Genomic DNA, 17,629 nt, shown 5'->3' with positions numbered 1-17,629 from the left:
TCAGCCTCTCTGTATGAAACTTTCCTTTGATGAACTCAGGAAGTGAGTACATTAGATCTCATTTTAGTGATCCTAAATCTGGATAAGAAATGTAGCCAAATAATTCAAAGCAATAAATCAGTATACATTTGGTTCATCACAAAGAAGTTGTTAACGATAACAATTTTGTGCTGACTATCTTTACTCCAGGTCATGGAGTAAAGTCTGAGTAAGGTCCTGTCTGAGCTTCTCTGAACACTATGGAATATCAGATTTTGTCTGTTTTCTGCTCATGGGTATAAAGCTGTCATGAACTTTAACAGTCTGCTACAGATCAGAAATACATCATGCCCTTATTGGATTAGATCTGATGTGTACATCTGCGTGATCTGGCAGTGAAACACCTAGTATATCTCTGGAACTAGGACTATAGAAGAAAAAGTGTTTTAGAAAATCTGACTAAATTTGTTTGACAGTGATTGAGAGCTTCATTCATGTTTTGGATGCAGGTGGTATTTATTAAATAGTTGTCTCTTAATCCAGTTCTCAATCAAACATTCCATTATTGGAACAGGTGGCTTTAGACTTGTCATAATCAGCAAAGAACATTTAAATGTATAGATAGTTTCTTTGAAGTTATTCTGCTTTTTCCTTTGACTGCTCTGGATGGTGGCATTTGTAATTCCACACCAGAAAGTATCATTATGCAATTATTCTTTGACTGACTAACTTAAAACTTTCTTGCTTTCCTAGTCTGTCTCACATGCATGCACACTTTTAAAGAATGAAATGCCCAGTCAGTAATCTGTATCTTGGAAACACTAGAATCAGAGAAGAAGAAATGGCCAAGAGAGCAGTTGAAGAAAAAGCACGACGGGAAGAGGAGCTCCGCAAACAGGAGGAAGAAAAGAGAGCGGCTTATGAAGAACAGCAAAGACAAGCTGAAGAGGAAAGAATCCGTCGAGAACAAGAAGAGCAGGAAAAACTTGCAGAGCTTCAACACCAGGTCTGTTTATTTGTACGCTTCCAACTGTGTTCCTTGTACAAAGCTGCTGGTGTGTTTTTGAGGGGGTTGTCTTTCATTTTCTTTCACAGAACAGTTTTGACAAATCTCTGTGAGGAATGATGTAAAGCAGAGTTCATCTTGTCCGTGACAGGAGATTGGTTTAAAGAATATCTTGCAGTTCTTCCTTGCCCTAGTTGTATGTGTTTTCTTTCAACATTTGATGAATTCAGGTGTGGGACAGAGGCAGATACTTTGGAAGTTTTCAAAAATTTTTTTTTAGCCATCTGGGATGTTACTTTTCACACACAAAAGTATTTGTACTGAGACCACTTTGCCACTGTACCGCTGTGGATTATAAGAAAATGGTCTGTTTGGAAAGTCATCCAGCCTCCTCTGATTCCAGATGAGCAAAAAGAAAGATTGGTAGTGTTTCCAAGTCTGCTTTTCCAGTTGCTAGATAGTCTTCCACAGCTAAGATATGTGTACCTTTCCAAAGGCATCTTTCTAAGTGAAGGAAACTGTTTTGAAGAAAGTGGACTTTCTTTAAATGAGATTAATCAAAGCAGCTTTACAATGAAGTGATTTATGTTTAAAGAGTTGTATCTTATGGACAGCATTGAAATGTGTCTGAACATTTCTTTAAAAGCTTGCTGAAGTGTAGTTAACACTTAAGTAATTGTCATATGCTTTTATTTTCTTTCCAGTCTTAGTGGAAAAGCTTTTCCAGTGTAGAAGGAACAGACGATGCTCAGCACAGAGTATCTTGCAGACTATACCTGACTGCCAAGATTTTTAAATTAACCTTGCAACATACAGAATTCAGTTGCTGTCCTGTTACTTCATAAATTATCCTTCTTAGAAAAACTTCATCCTGAAGTATAATTTGAACTCTGACTAGCTAAACAACATCCAGAACATTTGCGTAATCGCAATAAAGAAGTGACCTATTTTTCTTTTCAAGTCAGTTTTTAAATGTCATAGTAATATAAATTTTGTTTCAGTAACTGTATCATTGGCATTTAGCTGCAATGCATGGTACTATTAAATAGCGATTGTCTGCTATTCCTGTCTATCTTAAACCAGAATCTCTTTAACGGCTCTGCTTTTAACTCTTGGAAATGAGTTGTACATTAGATGCTCTTTTTTTTTCTTTTTTTTTTTCTTTTTTTGGCCTTGCTTTGTTTTCAGAGAGAAGAAGCTGAAGCAAAAGCTCAAGAAGAGGCTGAAAGACAGCGGCTGGAAAGAGAGAGAATTATGCAGCAAAATATGCAGGAAAGGCTTGAAAGAAAAAAGGTATGCTGTTTTGAAAGTAGAAAGGTTTCTCAGCCTAAAGTAGTCGTTGAAGTGTTAGTATTAAAATAAACTGAGCAGGCAGACTGTCTCAGGTGCGTTTAAATAGAAGTAGTAGGTTTTTCTAAAGCTAGCTCTGGTTTGTGAGCTTTAACAACAGTGAGTAAAGCAGTAAATTTATGAAATATATGATGATTTATATGATGAACATTTAAACCAGAATGCTGAAACATAAAACTCTGTCATTGTAAATATTTTCCCCATTTTAACAGAGAATTGAAGAAATAATGAAAAGAACGCGAAAATCGGATCAAAACGAATCCAAGGTACTTGTTTGCTTAGATCTGTAGAATGACCCTTCCCAGAGAAGGCCTTGTCTTGTAGCCTGTGTTCCTCTGTTACCTTTGAACAAACTGGCTTCCATATGAGGGTAAAAGTTCTGGCACGCTAGAATAATGTTCAGTAGCTTTCCATGGTATACATTCTTCTGCATTGCTTGTTCAGACCGAAAGTCTTTGATGCATTTTTGTTCTAGGCATATAGAAACAATGTGATCTGGCATTACCACTTGCAGATCAATTCCAAAACCCACTGATTGGTAATGAGTTTTTTTTTTAAACATTACCTGTTCTTCTTGGGCTTTTTTTTCCCAGAAAACTTACATTCCTGGCTTCAACTGTTTGCTTAAAGGAAATCTTGGAATCCCTTTTGGATTTCTGTGGTAAACTGGATGTATTTTTGTTAGTGTAGTGATCCCTGACCTAAGGTTTGTGGTAAATGATGAGTATTTTATTGAGGAATAGTCATCCTTTTCTGGCTATTCAATATGCAGACTCAAATCTCCATATGGCTGAAAACCAATAAATACTTAGTGCACACCTTGGAGAAGTGAGGGGAAAGGAAACTCAGGAATAGTGTATGGGTAGGAGGGGGCAGCAGGTCTCCCACATGTTTCTTTACAGACTCTAGCTCAGCAGAGCACGTTGTGGTGAGTGACCTGAAAACTCAAAATTAACTCCAACAGCCCTCTTAGTTGACTTCCTTTCCCAGCCATGGATGCAGATTGTCAGTCAGCCTCTGGACTGTAGCATGAGAGCTAGGATCGAACCATTTGTGAAATGCTGGATGGTAGCAAGCAATGGTGAATAACACTTCCTGAATTCAGTTGCAGAGTGAAGGGAAGTCTGCCTCCGAGGTTATCGAGGGAGAGGATATTGAAGAGGAGGAAGAGTTGGGACTTGAGAAGACCAGTCAATCAGGTAAAGAAATCTGATGAGTCAGATCTAAGTCGCTGCCAGCGTCTCAGTGATATTATAGCAGTGTTAAAATGTCACTCAATTTATAGCATTGTGATGAACTGAGACACAAATTCCAGAAATGTCACAGAATCTCTGCTTAAATAGAGTACATAGTTGCCAGTTATAATAGAATAAACCTTATAATAAAATATAATAATAATATAGTATTATGTATAATTAATATATAATAATATGCTCATATAATATTTTATTATATATTAATTATATCTAGTAATAATGTTATAATATTATTATAATATTAATATAATAATATAATCCTTAAAAGATATGCAAAATGATTAAATGCAAAATGATTTCTGTGTGAAATGCAGGCAGCATGTTTTCTTTTTACAAATGTATTTTGAAGGTGAAAAACAACAATCATGTTGTTACAGCTTGTCTTTAGATAAATTTCTCTACAGGAGAGTGCATCAAATTTTGGCTAGGAAAGGTCATTTTGACACTTGTATTTTATTCATTTAGAACAGCAAATCTGTTACTGAAGCTCTGTTTTTGTTTTTTCCTACACACTTCCAGGAAAGCTAAATGGCGTTGACTTACCCCAGGAAGTCAAGGGGGAGACAGAGGTTTGTTTACAGACTGCACATAGCTTGATCTCTACAGAATTTGAGCAACAAGACTTGTCAGAGTTGAAGGCCAGTGAAGTATTTATGAATGGCAGCGATTTGAAAAGCGATGACGGGTCTCTACTTTTTACTGAATTAAAGGATTCCAGGTGAGTCTGTGTAGGTGGCTGTTTTATTGTCAGAGCAGTTATCTGTCACACAAGAAATCCCTCTGTGTTTAAATTCAATTTACTACTGTACATAGCATTAGATCAAGTTTTGCACCCCACTAGTTTTCTGGTATTTCTCTGGCTTGCTCTAGGCACATGGTGTGTACATGCTGTCAGTTTGCAGGTTCATGCAGAGTCAGTTAGCTCAGGGTAATTGTTTGTTTAGATGGCACCTTGTCGACAGTACAGGCTTTGCGAAGTGAGACACATAGCCAGCAACATGGCAGTGTTACTTATAAAGAATGGTATTGGCTTGAAAACGTTTTCAATTGAAATAGCTAGCAGTTCTTTTCATTAACAAAATATTAAACAAGGAGAAGGGAGGACAAAACTGAAAAGGAAGAATAGCCTACAGAAAGCTCTAGAACAATTCTAGTTGTGCTGAAACAGCAGATAAAACAGAAACTTCCCTTAGTGGGATTTTTTTTGGTATTTCAAATTTTATCTCTTTAAACATAAATTTATTTCTATGTAATAGTGGAAAACGTGTCCTCTTATGCTAGTTCCATTTGCTCATCTAAATGCTAAAGGTTTAGAAATGACATTGAAAACTTCTTTTTTTAAGTAAGAGGAGAAACGCACAGTGCTAAAATACAATTTTAATAGAGGAGGGCTTTAAACTTGCTGGTTCTTCATATCATTTTTGGAGCCAGACCTTACCTGAAAATTATTAGTATAGTAAAAAGTTGTTATATGGTGGTGGGTCATTCTTCACCACTGGCTCTTGGATGGGAGATCCCATGTGGCAGCTGGAGGAGCTCGTCTAGGAATGCCCTTCAGGATATGCAGTGCTTTGCAAGCTGTGTAGACTGCTAATTCAGCTGGCCTGTAATGAATCTAAAGAGTAAATATCCGGAAATAGTAATACTAGTATCCATTTGCTTTTTCCAGCCATCCTGCAAAAGAAATGGTTATTGATGACTCAGTGAAGTTGGGTGTTAATGAAGCTGATCATACAAGTGGACTTACTCAGAATCTTAATGGAAAATCTGATTCATGGACTTTTGAGGAGTTTATTGACGTTGGAGTACATTCCAGGTCAACAAAACTGAGTTCAGACAGCCTCTCTGCTGGTAACTGTAATCAAAACTTGAATGATGCTGCTACAATACCTTCTAGTCCCAAATTGGCTTATGAGGAAGATGGTGCAGTGAATTCTTTGACCAAACCTATAGATTCTTCATCAGGTAATCCAAGCTGATTTCCCTATCTATCCCCTCCTCTGGCTGGATAATTAACTTTGTTGCATTTTTATTCTCCTTGCCTTAACTTCAGCTTCCTATTTTCAAGGCACTTTTTCCAGTGTGTAGACTGGAGGGAAAGCTCCTTCTTTAGTGCTTCTAACTTGAATTCTGTCAAAAGGAGTCACCAACTGATGCCTTTTTAGGGATTTGCTCTATACAGCAGCTAAGGCCTGACATTAAGGCTCTTCCAAAGACAAAGCTGAGCCCCTGTGAAGCTCCTGTTTCTTCTACCAACGCTCAAGCCCATCTGTTGTATTTTAGGCTTCTTCTAAAATTTCTTAAATGGCACATGTTACTTTTGAAGATACTAACAGTTTAAAAGGTGTCTGATGTAACTCTACAGACAAGACCTGGCTGCTTTCCCCTTTCCACTCCTAGGCATGTTCTGTAACTTTTTGATGCTGATCTGCACGGTCTTAAAAGGTCTTTCAGGCTCTGGCAAGATACTAGCTGTCCTCTATACTTACCATAGAACAGTCTCTCACTTCACTGATGGGTGTAACCCCAACCTTGAATTCCACAAACGGTTGTATTGCATTTTGGGAGGAGTAGTAAAGCTACACACACGATACTCAGAATTTTCTGAAAGAAACAGGGTTGCATCTGAAGCCAAACGTACTCGCCAACCCAGGCCCTGATGCAGTACAGCACAGTGTGTCAGAGAGGCTTCAGCATGCTAGTTTTCATGAGACTAAACTGCTCTGTTGTTGTAGCTAAACCCCAAATGAGCGTACTCACAGCAGGAGATCTCTGTCCACGAGATAAATGACTGCATGAAGAGTTGAAATAAATGACAGTGGGGAAAAAACAAAGACTTGCTATCCACATTTTCTTTAAGTGATGTGTAGCACCTTTTTTGATTAAAGTGTAGCACTTTTCTAGACTGAACTGTTTCCTGAGTCTCCTCTGTCACTCTGCGTCTTGTGAGTTTTGGTCTTATGGACATAGCTATATTGAGACTTTCCTCCGGGCCACTACTGTGTAGGCTGTGGGAATAAAATGATTTAATGTGATATTGCTGATCACATTTTTTTCTGATCATTCACTCCTTAGTGAGGAAAGAGTTGCCTTTTAATTTTGAACGTAAATGTGTTTTGAGACAATCTGGTTTAAGAATTGTGTTTGGAAAGAAGTGCTCATATTTAAAAAAAAAAAAAAAAAAAGGCTACTATGCTGATTTTGGACTGTGAGTTACTAAGTGGGTCTGTGGTCACCCCCCCCCCCCCCCCAGATGTAGACTCTGACAGTGATGATAGATGTATGTAGAATACGTGCAGTATGGTGGTTAAACATTTTCTTTTCTTTGCTCTCTGGACAGAACTGTGAACACTAGAGACCTGGAAATAATCTGATTGCACTGCAGTAATCCAGTGTTTTATCAAGTACCGAAGGCCTTGTTTTGAAAAGCTGCTTGTTTACCTTTATCCATCTTCAAGTTTGAAAAAAAAAAAAAAAAACACATCAGGGGAGGGATGACAAACTTCTAGATTTGCACCTTGAAACATTTCAGGGAGACTATTGTGCTGATGTTCCTTTTCCATTTGTTTAGTTAATTGTTGGATAGGATTTCCTTGTCTAAATATCACTTACTTCCCTCTTACAGACTTTACGCTAAGCTGTTTAAGTCTTTTTTGTTTTCATACCAGTAATGTCCAGCAATGTGCCACTGCAGACTTTCCAGTTTGCTACTGGTCAGATTTTAGATATTCCTAAAATGGCACTTGATGAAATAAGACTTTTTCAGTGTGTGTTAAAGCTCAAGTCCATTTGCAATGTTCTAGAAAAAAGCTGTACGCTTTCATTCACATGCTATTTTAAAATGCATAATTGAGTATCTTCTGTTTTGAATCGAGAAGGAAAAATTCATATTTTCCAACATCAAATTTCAGAATATTTCAAAAATGTTGAAAGTTCAAAAGTTTCAAAATGCAGTGTTGTGTCATCACTAATATGTTTTAATCTATTGGAAAACATCAAAACATTTTACAGGATATGCACTAATATTACAAAAAATGTTGAATACCTAGATTTGTTTGTCATAGCGCAGTTTAACATGTCATGCTTTTAAAAATGTTTTCCTTTTGATTTATTTATCTACACTCATGTAAGTATTATGTTATTGTGTACATAACAGTATTAGACCATTGAAGTCATGTTTTGTTAATGTTAATTATTCTAAGTGTTCCTGTTCTAGCTTTATAACATTGACTGCAAGCTGCATATATATATTTCCCTTCCCCTAAAGCCTGTATTAAGTAATCTATTTAACCTAAACTTGCCTGCTTTTTACAGCATGAAGAGATTAACTAAGCATCTTCTGAAAACTGCTACTAAAAGTAATACTGCAGTCTTGTTCTTATGTCTCCTGTAATAGATATACTAAATAAGTAAGTGATTAATTTAAAGAATAGCTGTCTCAAATCCTGCTATAAACCATTGGCTGATAGTTCAATTTAAATGAATCATCCAAATGGCAGCTGTATTTTCAGTGGTGAAATGCAAATGTTTTTGCTGGAACTGCATTCTTTCCTCAACATCTGCAATTACAATAGGAAACGCTCAGCCTTCTTACTCTCACTATTTGCTATTCAGAATATGTTAGAACTGTTTTAGACTTTAGAGCAGTGCCTTAGGTAAAAAGAAAAATGTATTTTTGTATGATAGTTATTTCAGGCAGAGACAATCACTCTAACAAAGATGCTGATATTTTTTCTGTGCTGATATTATTTGTCGAATGGTCTGTTACAGCTCTATGTAAATATGTGCGCACTGTTAAATAAACTTTGCAGTTGAACAATGCTTTATTTCTGTAATGCTAAACATTACCTTACTAGGAGTCTCCAACCCCTTGCCGTGCTGAGATGCGCTCTGGTACTGCTCTCTAACTACTGCACTCTGCAGATTCCCAAAACTAGTAGCCTCTTTGGTAATTGCATTTATGTGGTTGGAAAGGTATTTGTACTAACACCTTTAGATTTTGCTGTGTTTGTACATGCGTATAAGATTTTTCATAACAGTTGAATTCTTTAACTTGCTTTTTACTGCAAGCCTTTGCCTTTTACTTGTAGCACGAGCATCTTTATGTTCTAACAGTGAGTCTAGCGGCGTTCTGTGGCCATTGTGGAGCAGCAACCATCACAAAAACAGCAAGATGCTGCTTTCTGTTTATCCTGAGAGATTTCGCTGTTTCTGGTAGGTGTTTGTGAATGAAAGGGAATAACCATAGTAGCATCCAGTTTTATAAATATTTCTGTATGGTATCATCATTGCTATGGAGAAGGAAAAAAGAAAAAACTTTAAACCAGCATTCAGGTCACTGAAGGGTGGTAGACTGTGTATGGACTATTGCTGTACATGTGTTTTCCAAAGGGTTTTTTTTCCACACAGGTGGTTCTTGGCAGAGGGTCTAGTGTCAGTTATGTATTTTTTTTTTTTTTAGTTTATGTAAATTCTTGCTTTGGTCCTTGTGTATTTAAGGACACTATGGCAGAACAGCTGACTCTCTACTTTGCTGTGTCAAGGCATCAGACTTGATTGCAGTAGCTCAGCCATAAAAGATGTCACTCATGTAAGATAGAAAAATAGAAAAAAAAACAGTTTTCCAGACTGTATGACTCCAAGCAGGCACTAGTCTCATTTTTATTAAATCATAAAACATATACTGACATAATAGGAGAGCTATGGTCATCTGAGCTATTTTTAAGGCACTTCTAAATGCATATGCATTTTGCTGTAGTTGAAAGATTTACTACTTATTAATGGATTAATAATTATATGTAGATGGCCTCATTTAAACAATAATGTAAAAAAAGCTAGTGAGCAAAACTTTTGACAAACCATGCAAAAATCATAACCAAAACAAGTTTATGGAAACTTAACTAAAGCTAAGTTGTACTGCCAAAATGTTGTTATATGTAAGAGAAAGCCACTCCATACACTTGCTGCGCTTTGGTATGGTAGGATAAGCAAAGTTAATATTGAGTTTCTGTTAATGGTGTGATATATATATATGTACCTGTACTTGTAAAAGCATAATAATGGATCTCTCTGATCCTGGGTGCAATGTTTGCATCTCTGTTTCCAAGGTGCTGAGGCTTGTGCATGCCTTGTCAAAAACACTTCATGTAAGTTCCGAGCATAAATGTATACTAAACAAGTTTAAAATGAGCTTTTTTTTTTTAGTTTAAGCCACACACAGATTATGGTACTACTTGGATTTCTAATGCTAAATCTAAATGGCATTTCAGGCCTTTACACCAATAGTTACTTGAAAGCAAAGTTAGCTTTTTGCAACAGTACATGCTTTCTTGCTGCAGGAGCTTCAAAAGTCAAACCTGGTATATTTAGGCTATTTTAGTTTGTTTTATGCTTAAATGGAAAAAGGTAAAATTCTTAACATGCAAAACCTGCACCTTTACCAGGACTATTTTGAAAAGCAGGCCTTTAAAATCCATTTTATAGTAGCTGCTGTCTGCTCCTTACAGTCGTTTGGGACACTCAGCACAGTAAATTTTTCCGTTATGGCAAACAAAGCGCTTGTTGGCCAGACCACGGGCACACTTTGTGCATTTGAAACAATAATCGTGCCAGGATTCATCTTCGTAGTTAACCACACTGGTTCCTCTTCCAAATCCTGCTAGGAGAGAAAACAATTATAGGACGGCGATAGTAGCTTTTCCCGTGGCTGGGTTAGCCCCTCAACCAGCAGATCCCATTCTTACTGCCTCCTGTGTGACCATATTTGTAACATTTAAAATACTAGCCCAAAATGCAACTGAACTGCAGTGTTTGCTGCTCTGTATTAGTGAGATCCAGGCACTTTAGCCTAGGCATGTGCGGCTTGTCTACAATAGACTTTTCCCTTGGATCTTTTTCCCAGGGAACTGTCAAGCTAAAGGAAAGGTCAAGACAGAGCAAGAAGAGGTTGGGCTAAACAGCCCACCTGGTTCTTACAGGCTCAGATCCATGCTCTGAAATGCTGAATCAAGTGCAAGACTTACAGGACTAGAAGGATAGTGCACACATTTCAGAGCTGAGTTCTGTGCAATTTTCATATGCAGTAACTAACTGGGGCATGTAAAATATATTAGAAGTAAAACAAATAGTCAGTTTGGAGCAATACGACACTGCTCTTTTTAGACTTCAAGTTCCCAGACTAAGATTGGAGTGGGAACAGTTCTACCTGGGGCAGTTTTGGAGGTAAATTTGAGGAGTTCAAAAGGTGAAGAGCTCAGTTACCAGCTCAGCCTCCATCCAACAGGAGCATGTGGGTTATGTAAATTGTTGGAATAGGGCTTGGGATGTTAGAACTGCTTCTGGTGTTGGTGGCCTCTGAGCTTCATGTCTTTGGGGATCACAGTTCTGACCTTAGGCACCCAGGGCCCTCAAGCTGCATTTATTGCAACATACCTGTAATCGGATTCTTGCAGCCAGCACACTTCTTGGCAACGCATTCCTTGTAGCACTCAACACAGTAAAACTGATCCTCTACGGCTGTGAAGCGCTTCCCACCCAATTGCTTCTTGCAGTTGGAGCAAATGAAGCACTCTGAATGCCAAGGCTGTTCCTGGTAAGTGAGACCTCCAGAAGTGATGGGCTAGGAGGAAAAGAGCAGGGAAGAGGATTCAGAATCAGTACGGAAGAAAAGAGGTGACACAGGCATGGGGTGTATGGTATAGGGGAGCTTTGTTACGGTGAAGACCGTTTGAAAGTTTTCATTAAAATGAAATATTGCAACACTTAAGTTCCTCTGGACTGAAATCTTGCATGCCTGGAGCTTTCATAATAGTTTATTTTACCTGCAATGACACTGCAATTCTACATTAATCAATTGCAAAAGTGTACAACAGCTGTTTTGCAAAACATTGTTTTGTTGCTTGAATATACAATATATGCTAGAGAGCTATAAACCTTCTTAGCCTTGCCATCCCTAAAGCTAGCATAAGGCTGGTGCTCGCTTTTTTCCAACAGATTTACACCCTGCTCAAGTACTCATGTGCCACAGCCTCTAGCTCTCACATTATTATTACATCGCCAGCTGCTTGCACCAGTATCTCAAGGAAGAAACATAAGCAATGGTACAGCTACAAGATGATATGTCTACTGATTTACTCTCCTAGCTTCTAACAGACATGTCAGGGCCAGTTTTGGCAGCTGCCACTGCAAAGTGGAAGGACTTACATTCTTGCATTTAGCACAGGTCTTGGCAAATTTATGCTCGTGGCAGGAGACACAGTAGAAGTCATCACCCTTTGGGAAGAAGCTCCCAGATCCAATCACTTGCTTGCACTGGCTGCAAGTGAAACAGTCCTTATGCCAGACCATCTTCTTGTATTCAACATTTTGGTCTCCTACAACAGACAGAAATAACTTGTTAGGTGGGATTTCAGGCCTGTGACAAGCTCCGCAACCTCATGCAATGTAACATACCTGTAGGCAAGACCTGCCCATACAGAACTTTAATCATAACATGGACAAGGGAAGAGCTGTTAATTTCTACATCCAATTTTAACTAGCCAGGGCCTTCCAGATTTTCTTAGATATTTAGTCAGTCAGGTACCAGATCCTTTCTGAGAAGAGGATCTTCATTTACAGAGCAAAGCTTTTGGTAGAACTTGTCTAATACTGACTATTAAGGTGAACAATCCACATGAGGGTTAAGTGCAAGGCAGCCTTTGAACACTTCTCTAAAAAGGACATGTAACACCAGCAGTCAAAACGTGTACCACTTCTGTAGTTCTCCAGATTTTCACCATGATGCTCCCAACTGCAGCCCGCGCGGCTCTTTTAACCTCCATGGTTTTGCCCTAGAACAGCACTCAGCATTCATATCAGTATTGCTAGTACCAGTACCTGCAATGATCGGCTTGAAGCAGCCCTTACACCTGGGTGCATCCTCAGTGGCAGTGCAGTTACTGCACCAGACCTTGTTGTTCTCCCTTAGCATGAAGGGCTCATTCACCAAGGATGTATAGCACTTGAAGCAGCGGAAGCAGTTGTCATGCCAGTAACGGTTCTTGAAATGCAGCTCCTGCAAAAAACAGAAACAAAGTGAGCAATAAGCCCTTTGTTTTTTTGCTGAGCAGCTCTGAAACGACCGTCTCACCAGCCTTGGCATGGAAGTATCGATCTGCTGGTTCTTAAGCAGGGCTGCATTCAATGTTTGGAGGTGCAACTCAGCTGCGAGCAGCTGGTGAAGGCCATTTAACCAAAAGCACTGACACAAGGGCCTTACTTATAATCACATTCAAAAAGCTACAGCTATGCAGGGTTTAAATTCACTTTGGACTTTCAAACTTCAAGCTTTGAGATTCAAGGTTCTGTAAGTGTGGTCTTCTCTGGTCATCTTGTTCCTTCTAGTTTATGTGTATGTTATTACTGCCGTAAACGTGAAGCAATAAACATTTGACAAACTGAAAAAAATCACATCCTATGTTTCCAAGTGCTTTGCCCATAAGATGAGTCTTTTGGGAGTCTTATGCAGGCTGGATAAACTGCTGTACTTCCTTCAGGACAGTTCAACATTTGCAGCAGTTGGGTGGTCCTGTGTGGATCCAGGAGTTGGACTGAATTATCTTTGTAGGTCCCTACCAACTCAGGATATTCTGTAGTTCTATGATTCAGCTCATTGGGCTGAATCTAGATCCTGGAATTAGATCCAGAAGCAGCCCATTGTGAGCAGCCCAACTGCAGTGCCCCACAGCCTCTGGCTCTTTGGCCGAGGAGTGCATGCAAGCATGGCCCAACAGCCAGAGTACTCGCAAAAGAACTTGCTTTTGCACAGAAGCTTGCAAACAGGCCAAAGCAAGGAAAATACGCACCTAGTCTAGTTCTCATCACCTACGTGACCGCTCACCATACCTTGGAGTCGGCACCGATGGGTTTCTTGCACTCAATGCAGGTGTTGGCACAGATCTTGTCAAAGCACTTGACACAGCAGTGGCGGCCCTCCTTCTGCACGTACTTCTTCCCTTGCAGCGGGTCACGGCAGTAGTGGCAGTCAAAACGCTCCGACATGGTGCCCACAGTGTAACTGCCAGGCCCTGCAAGAAGAAAAAGGGTAAAGTGAGAACACCGAAGGCCTGATAACTGCTCCAGCTTCTTGGGTCTGGGCAGATGAAGAGTAATGGGAAGGTGGCTCAGCCGTGAGCATATGGTGGCGTTATGTGCCTCAAGGGCTTGTTGCTAGAGAAAGCAGCTTCTGGAACAGCAAAAATTGCCCCAACAGTGCTATCAGACAACTCAATGGTTTACAAAACAAGACAGTTCTCTACCCACTGCACAGGCATTTTCCAGGTGCCTCCTGCTTTGCCTTTAGGGTCTAGGATAGGCTAACACACCATCATGCTCAGAGAGGCTGGCTGCAGCAGACAACCTGTGTTCAGTCACAGCAATCATGAACTGTACACCTCCTAAAAGAGGTGGCATCCCATGTCACGTATTGCCATGTAGGATGTAGGGAGAGAAGTACCAGGAATTCAGAAAAACGTGGGCTACAGCGTTCAGCTCTGTGGGCTGGCTCCTGGCTGTGCTGCGGAGCTCAGCAAGGTCAGGGGCCGCCCTGCCTCCTGCAAGCGCTGTGCTTGCCACTGCTCTTAGCATAAGCAATCTGTTAGTAACGCAAATATTTTCAGTTCCCTTAATAGCCATCCAAGATACAAATGCTAGATTTCTGCCTACAAAGAGGCAGGATGGGCTCTGGCCAAACACAAAAACGCAGCTCTCTGCCTCCTGGAGTGCAAACCGCTGTGCTTGCAGCGCTGCCGAGCTTGCTCGCTCCATGGCTCCAGGAACACAGTTGCTGGAGAGGGGAGAAGAGTCACGCAACTGTCTTCCCCCATCACCTTCTTAAGAGGAAGGATACTGGACTGTTTTATTTACTTGTTTCACATCAAGCAAGGGTAATGATACGTAATCACTCAGAGCGACTTGGTTCATTATGGCAGGCCCACTGCAGGGCTGGCGAGATCCCGTCTGAGGCACGGCATAATCTGAGCAGAAATCACCGCCAACCAAGAGCAGAATAGTTTCCATGTTTCCAGCCTAAGCCTGCAGCCAGCTGCAGCCCTCCGAGGCCTTTTGTGCCAGATATTTGTGCAGCTTCCAGCTGCCTGTTTCACTAGGCTTTCACATATAAAGTCATGAGGAAAAACAAGAAAAGACCTTTTACATTCTTACATTTAAAGAAACTTCTTCAGCTCATGCCAGCAGAATTGGCCCAACGGATGACTGCTCCCCATGGCCAGCTGGCTAATGCTCCAGCTGCGAGCCCAGCTGGGTGTGGGGGTCTCTTGACCAGAGGATTTTCCACTTTGGCCAGAGATGCAAGCTCACACTTTCCGCAGATACTTGCCCCAGCCTGCGCCCAGGCTCAGCCTTCCAGACCACCTCCGCTAAGGAACAGCTCTCTTCATTTCCCCACGCCCTTCCTCAGAGGAAGCCAGCAAAGCCCAGCCCAGGAGGCTGCAAAAGCCCCTGGGGGTTATACGAGTCCCCATGCATGTGCCTCCTGCGTGCCTGTGGCCCCAGCTCAGCGGAGCTCTGCTTCCCCGTACCACAAGCAAGCTGGGATGCAACCTTGAACCTTCATCAGTAACCAGACAGGAGCTGTGGCAGCAGTCTGGCAACGGGACGTCAAAGAGGAAATTTAATTATTCTTTTCCTGATGGAGCTGAAGTACCGGCATGGAGTGAAAGAGAGAAGGATGCAGCCAGGCAATATAAATTGCTGCTGCTTCCTCTCGTTAGGTACAGGAGGCCTTTCACGCTTCCCCGCATAGCCTCACCTTGGACCCTGTCAAGCCCTGGTTTCAGGGTCAAAAAGCACTGAGACCAAAATCGCTCCCACTGTCGTTGGCTGCTTTGCTGTCTGTGACAGCAGAATCAGCACGACAATATAAGTCAGAACCAAGCTTGGGGTTTTGGGGTGTAGAGAAGATGCTCTAGGGTAGCTGTCATCCCTAGAAGGCCTGTGGGTCCCGTAGCACTTGCCCTCGGCTGCTGGGTGCTGCGTGGGCAGGACTACCATGTTGTTAAGGCATGAGGGCCCGCTTACACAACTTCTTGGGCACCTGCCCACCCCCGTAATTCTAGATTTAGCCTCAACTGTGTAGCCATTCCTGGCAGCCACCGAAATCCCCCGCTGGCATGAGAGCCCCAGGCCCCAGGATCGTTGCTGCTGCCCCTGCGAGGAGCAGGGCTCAGCCAACACAAACGCACATCAAACCAAACAGGTCCTGACCCGGGCACGGCCCCGCCAGCGCTACCCTGCAAGCCCAGGCAGCGGAGCAAGCTGGAACATTTCTGTTCCAGAAAGCTGGACGGAGGATCCCAGGGAGAGGAACGTGACACGAGGAGGCTGCAGCAGAGGCAGGGGCTGGGTTCACACCCTTCCCTTCCCTTCCCTTCAACTTACTGAAGCGGAGGCCGAGCTGGCCGGCATTGCGCTCTGTGGGGACCGGGGCTGGAAACGCCGCCTTGCCAAGGTCAGGAGACGGCCACGTCCTGCTGACAACTACGCCAAGGGTTGTGTTTGTACCGGTTCAAGTAAATGAAACAAACAAACAGCTGGGAAACATGGAAACTATGTGAGCCACCGCCAGCCCTGCAGAGCTTTATCAAGCAAGCGGGTTTTATTTAGAAGAAACGCAGTTGCACAGAGTCCAGGGCAAATGGTATCGAAACACTCCCCCTGATATCAGGTTTAGGGTTGCTTTCAACCAGAAGATGTAATTGTGAACATATGGCTCAGGGAGTAACACGATCCAGTGTTCCTGTGCAACGCATCATCTGCTAACGTGAGACACACATTTATCACAGGAGCTTTAGAACCCCGCAGACAATTAACATCGGGCCTGGCAGCCCCGGGAGCTTCTGCCCACCTTGTGCCACCTTATGGACCAAAAAGCCCCTCTCATACCTAAGCTGTGGCATGAATTTGCTCCCAGCTCTTACAGGAGCTTTCTGCCCCCAGCAGAACCACCCCTGCCCTAATCTAGGCCTAGAAAGGCACCTCTGTCCCCTTGCCTGCCACGAGGACACAAACACTGACCACGTTGTCCCAGCAAACGTCTGCCCACCCCTGCCATGCCGAGAGCCCACATCAGCCACACCGTCCCCTACAACCCTCCCACAGGAGCAGCCCCCCAGGGGCTGGTGACGAGAGCCCAGAAGTAGCGGCAGCAGCTACACTGGGACCGCAGGGACATTTCCCCGGGGTGGAGCAAACGTCCGTCACGGCTTCAGAGCACGCTGCCCCCGGGAAGAAACGTTTGGCACCCTACTGCTGCTCCCCCGCGCAGTTCAGTCCCCTCTCACAGGAGGCAGACAGAACAGAACAGGTACTTGGTCTGTAACCAAATAAATACATTTTCTGACTGAGTCTCGATTTTGACTGAGTCTAGATTTTGGAAATGATTTATCATGATTTTGGAAATGTTTGTCTCCTTAATAACCTCAGGCTCCAATTGCTCCGTGGTCCCACCACTCAACTTTCCAAAGCTTAACCCTGGCCTGTCTTTGCTGACTTGGAAAATAGGCAAATCACGAAACTCAGGACACACCAGAAACTACCCCCACTTCAAGCAAGGTGTCCCTCTCCTACCAGCCCGGCAGAGTGCTGTCTAAATGTAGCTCCCTGATGAATTTGGCTACAGCTAAGGGGCGGCTGGCCAGACCAGTGGCCTTCTCGAGTATCAGGGTATTTGGCACAAAAGGCCTGCTGGAATTCAACCCTAACATTTACCTGAACACAGAGGTACAAGTTAGCCACTTGTCCCAAAAGAGCATCTGCAGCTTTACAAAAGCAACCCCGCAGCCCACACGCAGATGACCACACCTTTCATCTTTCATAAAAAGGTCTCAAATGTTTGGGCCCCACAGGCTTCCCGTGCACCTCAAGTCTTGCTGATACCGTGCTGTGGAGCAGCCGCAGAGCCGTCCCAGCCTGTGCTCAGGGCTACACCACCGCAGCACAGCAAGCTTTGGGACTGGAAATGGTGCAGAGCTGAGAAGGGCAG

General features: G+C 42.3%; 2 protein-coding genes across 7 annotated transcripts in view; one reads left to right on the top strand and one right to left on the bottom strand.

Moving 5' to 3' along the window:
- Positions 1–8,412, top strand: part of MAP7D3 (MAP7 domain containing 3) — a 46,515-nt gene extending 38,103 nt beyond the window's left edge. For 2 of the 3 annotated variants that reach the window (XM_067005379.1, XM_013183283.3), the window contains exons 15-20: positions 805–985; positions 2,174–2,278; positions 2,548–2,601; positions 3,441–3,534; positions 4,111–4,309; positions 5,261–6,501. In XM_067005379.1, the coding sequence (XP_066861480.1) occupies positions 805–985; positions 2,174–2,278; positions 2,548–2,601; positions 3,441–3,534; positions 4,111–4,309; positions 5,261–5,570 (943 nt within the window). In that variant the 3' untranslated portion in view covers positions 5,571–6,501. Of the gene's footprint in view, positions 1–804; positions 986–2,173; positions 2,279–2,547; positions 2,602–3,440; positions 3,535–4,110; positions 4,310–5,260; positions 6,502–6,931 lie in introns of those variants that run through there. The other variant, XM_067005380.1, reaches the window with a different exon arrangement.
- Positions 8,413–9,224: 812 nt separating this feature from the next.
- The window catches only part of FHL1 (four and a half LIM domains 1), a 29,101-nt gene continuing 20,696 nt past the window's right edge, over positions 9,225–17,629 (bottom strand). For 2 of the 4 annotated variants that reach the window (XM_067005381.1, XM_048080366.2), the window contains exons 2-6: positions 13,474–13,655; positions 12,466–12,643; positions 11,794–11,963; positions 11,023–11,209; positions 9,225–10,246 (exon numbers count right to left, since the gene is read on the bottom strand). In XM_067005381.1, the coding sequence (XP_066861482.1) occupies positions 10,092–10,246; positions 11,023–11,209; positions 11,794–11,963; positions 12,466–12,643; positions 13,474–13,629 (846 nt within the window). In that variant the 5' untranslated portion in view covers positions 13,630–13,655 and the 3' untranslated portion in view covers positions 9,225–10,091. Of the gene's footprint in view, positions 10,250–11,022; positions 11,210–11,793; positions 11,964–12,465; positions 12,644–13,473; positions 13,656–17,629 lie in introns of all 4 variants that reach the window. The other 2 variants (XM_048080375.2, XM_048080355.2) reach the window with 1 other exon arrangement.

Source organism: Anser cygnoides, chromosome 13 (genome assembly GCF_040182565.1).
Source record: "Anser cygnoides isolate HZ-2024a breed goose chromosome 13, Taihu_goose_T2T_genome, whole genome shotgun sequence".
Taxonomy (NCBI): domain Eukaryota; kingdom Metazoa; phylum Chordata; class Aves; order Anseriformes; family Anatidae; genus Anser; species Anser cygnoides.
Note: the sequence above shows the minus strand (reverse complement) of the source record. Positions and strands in the feature narration are given on the sequence as shown.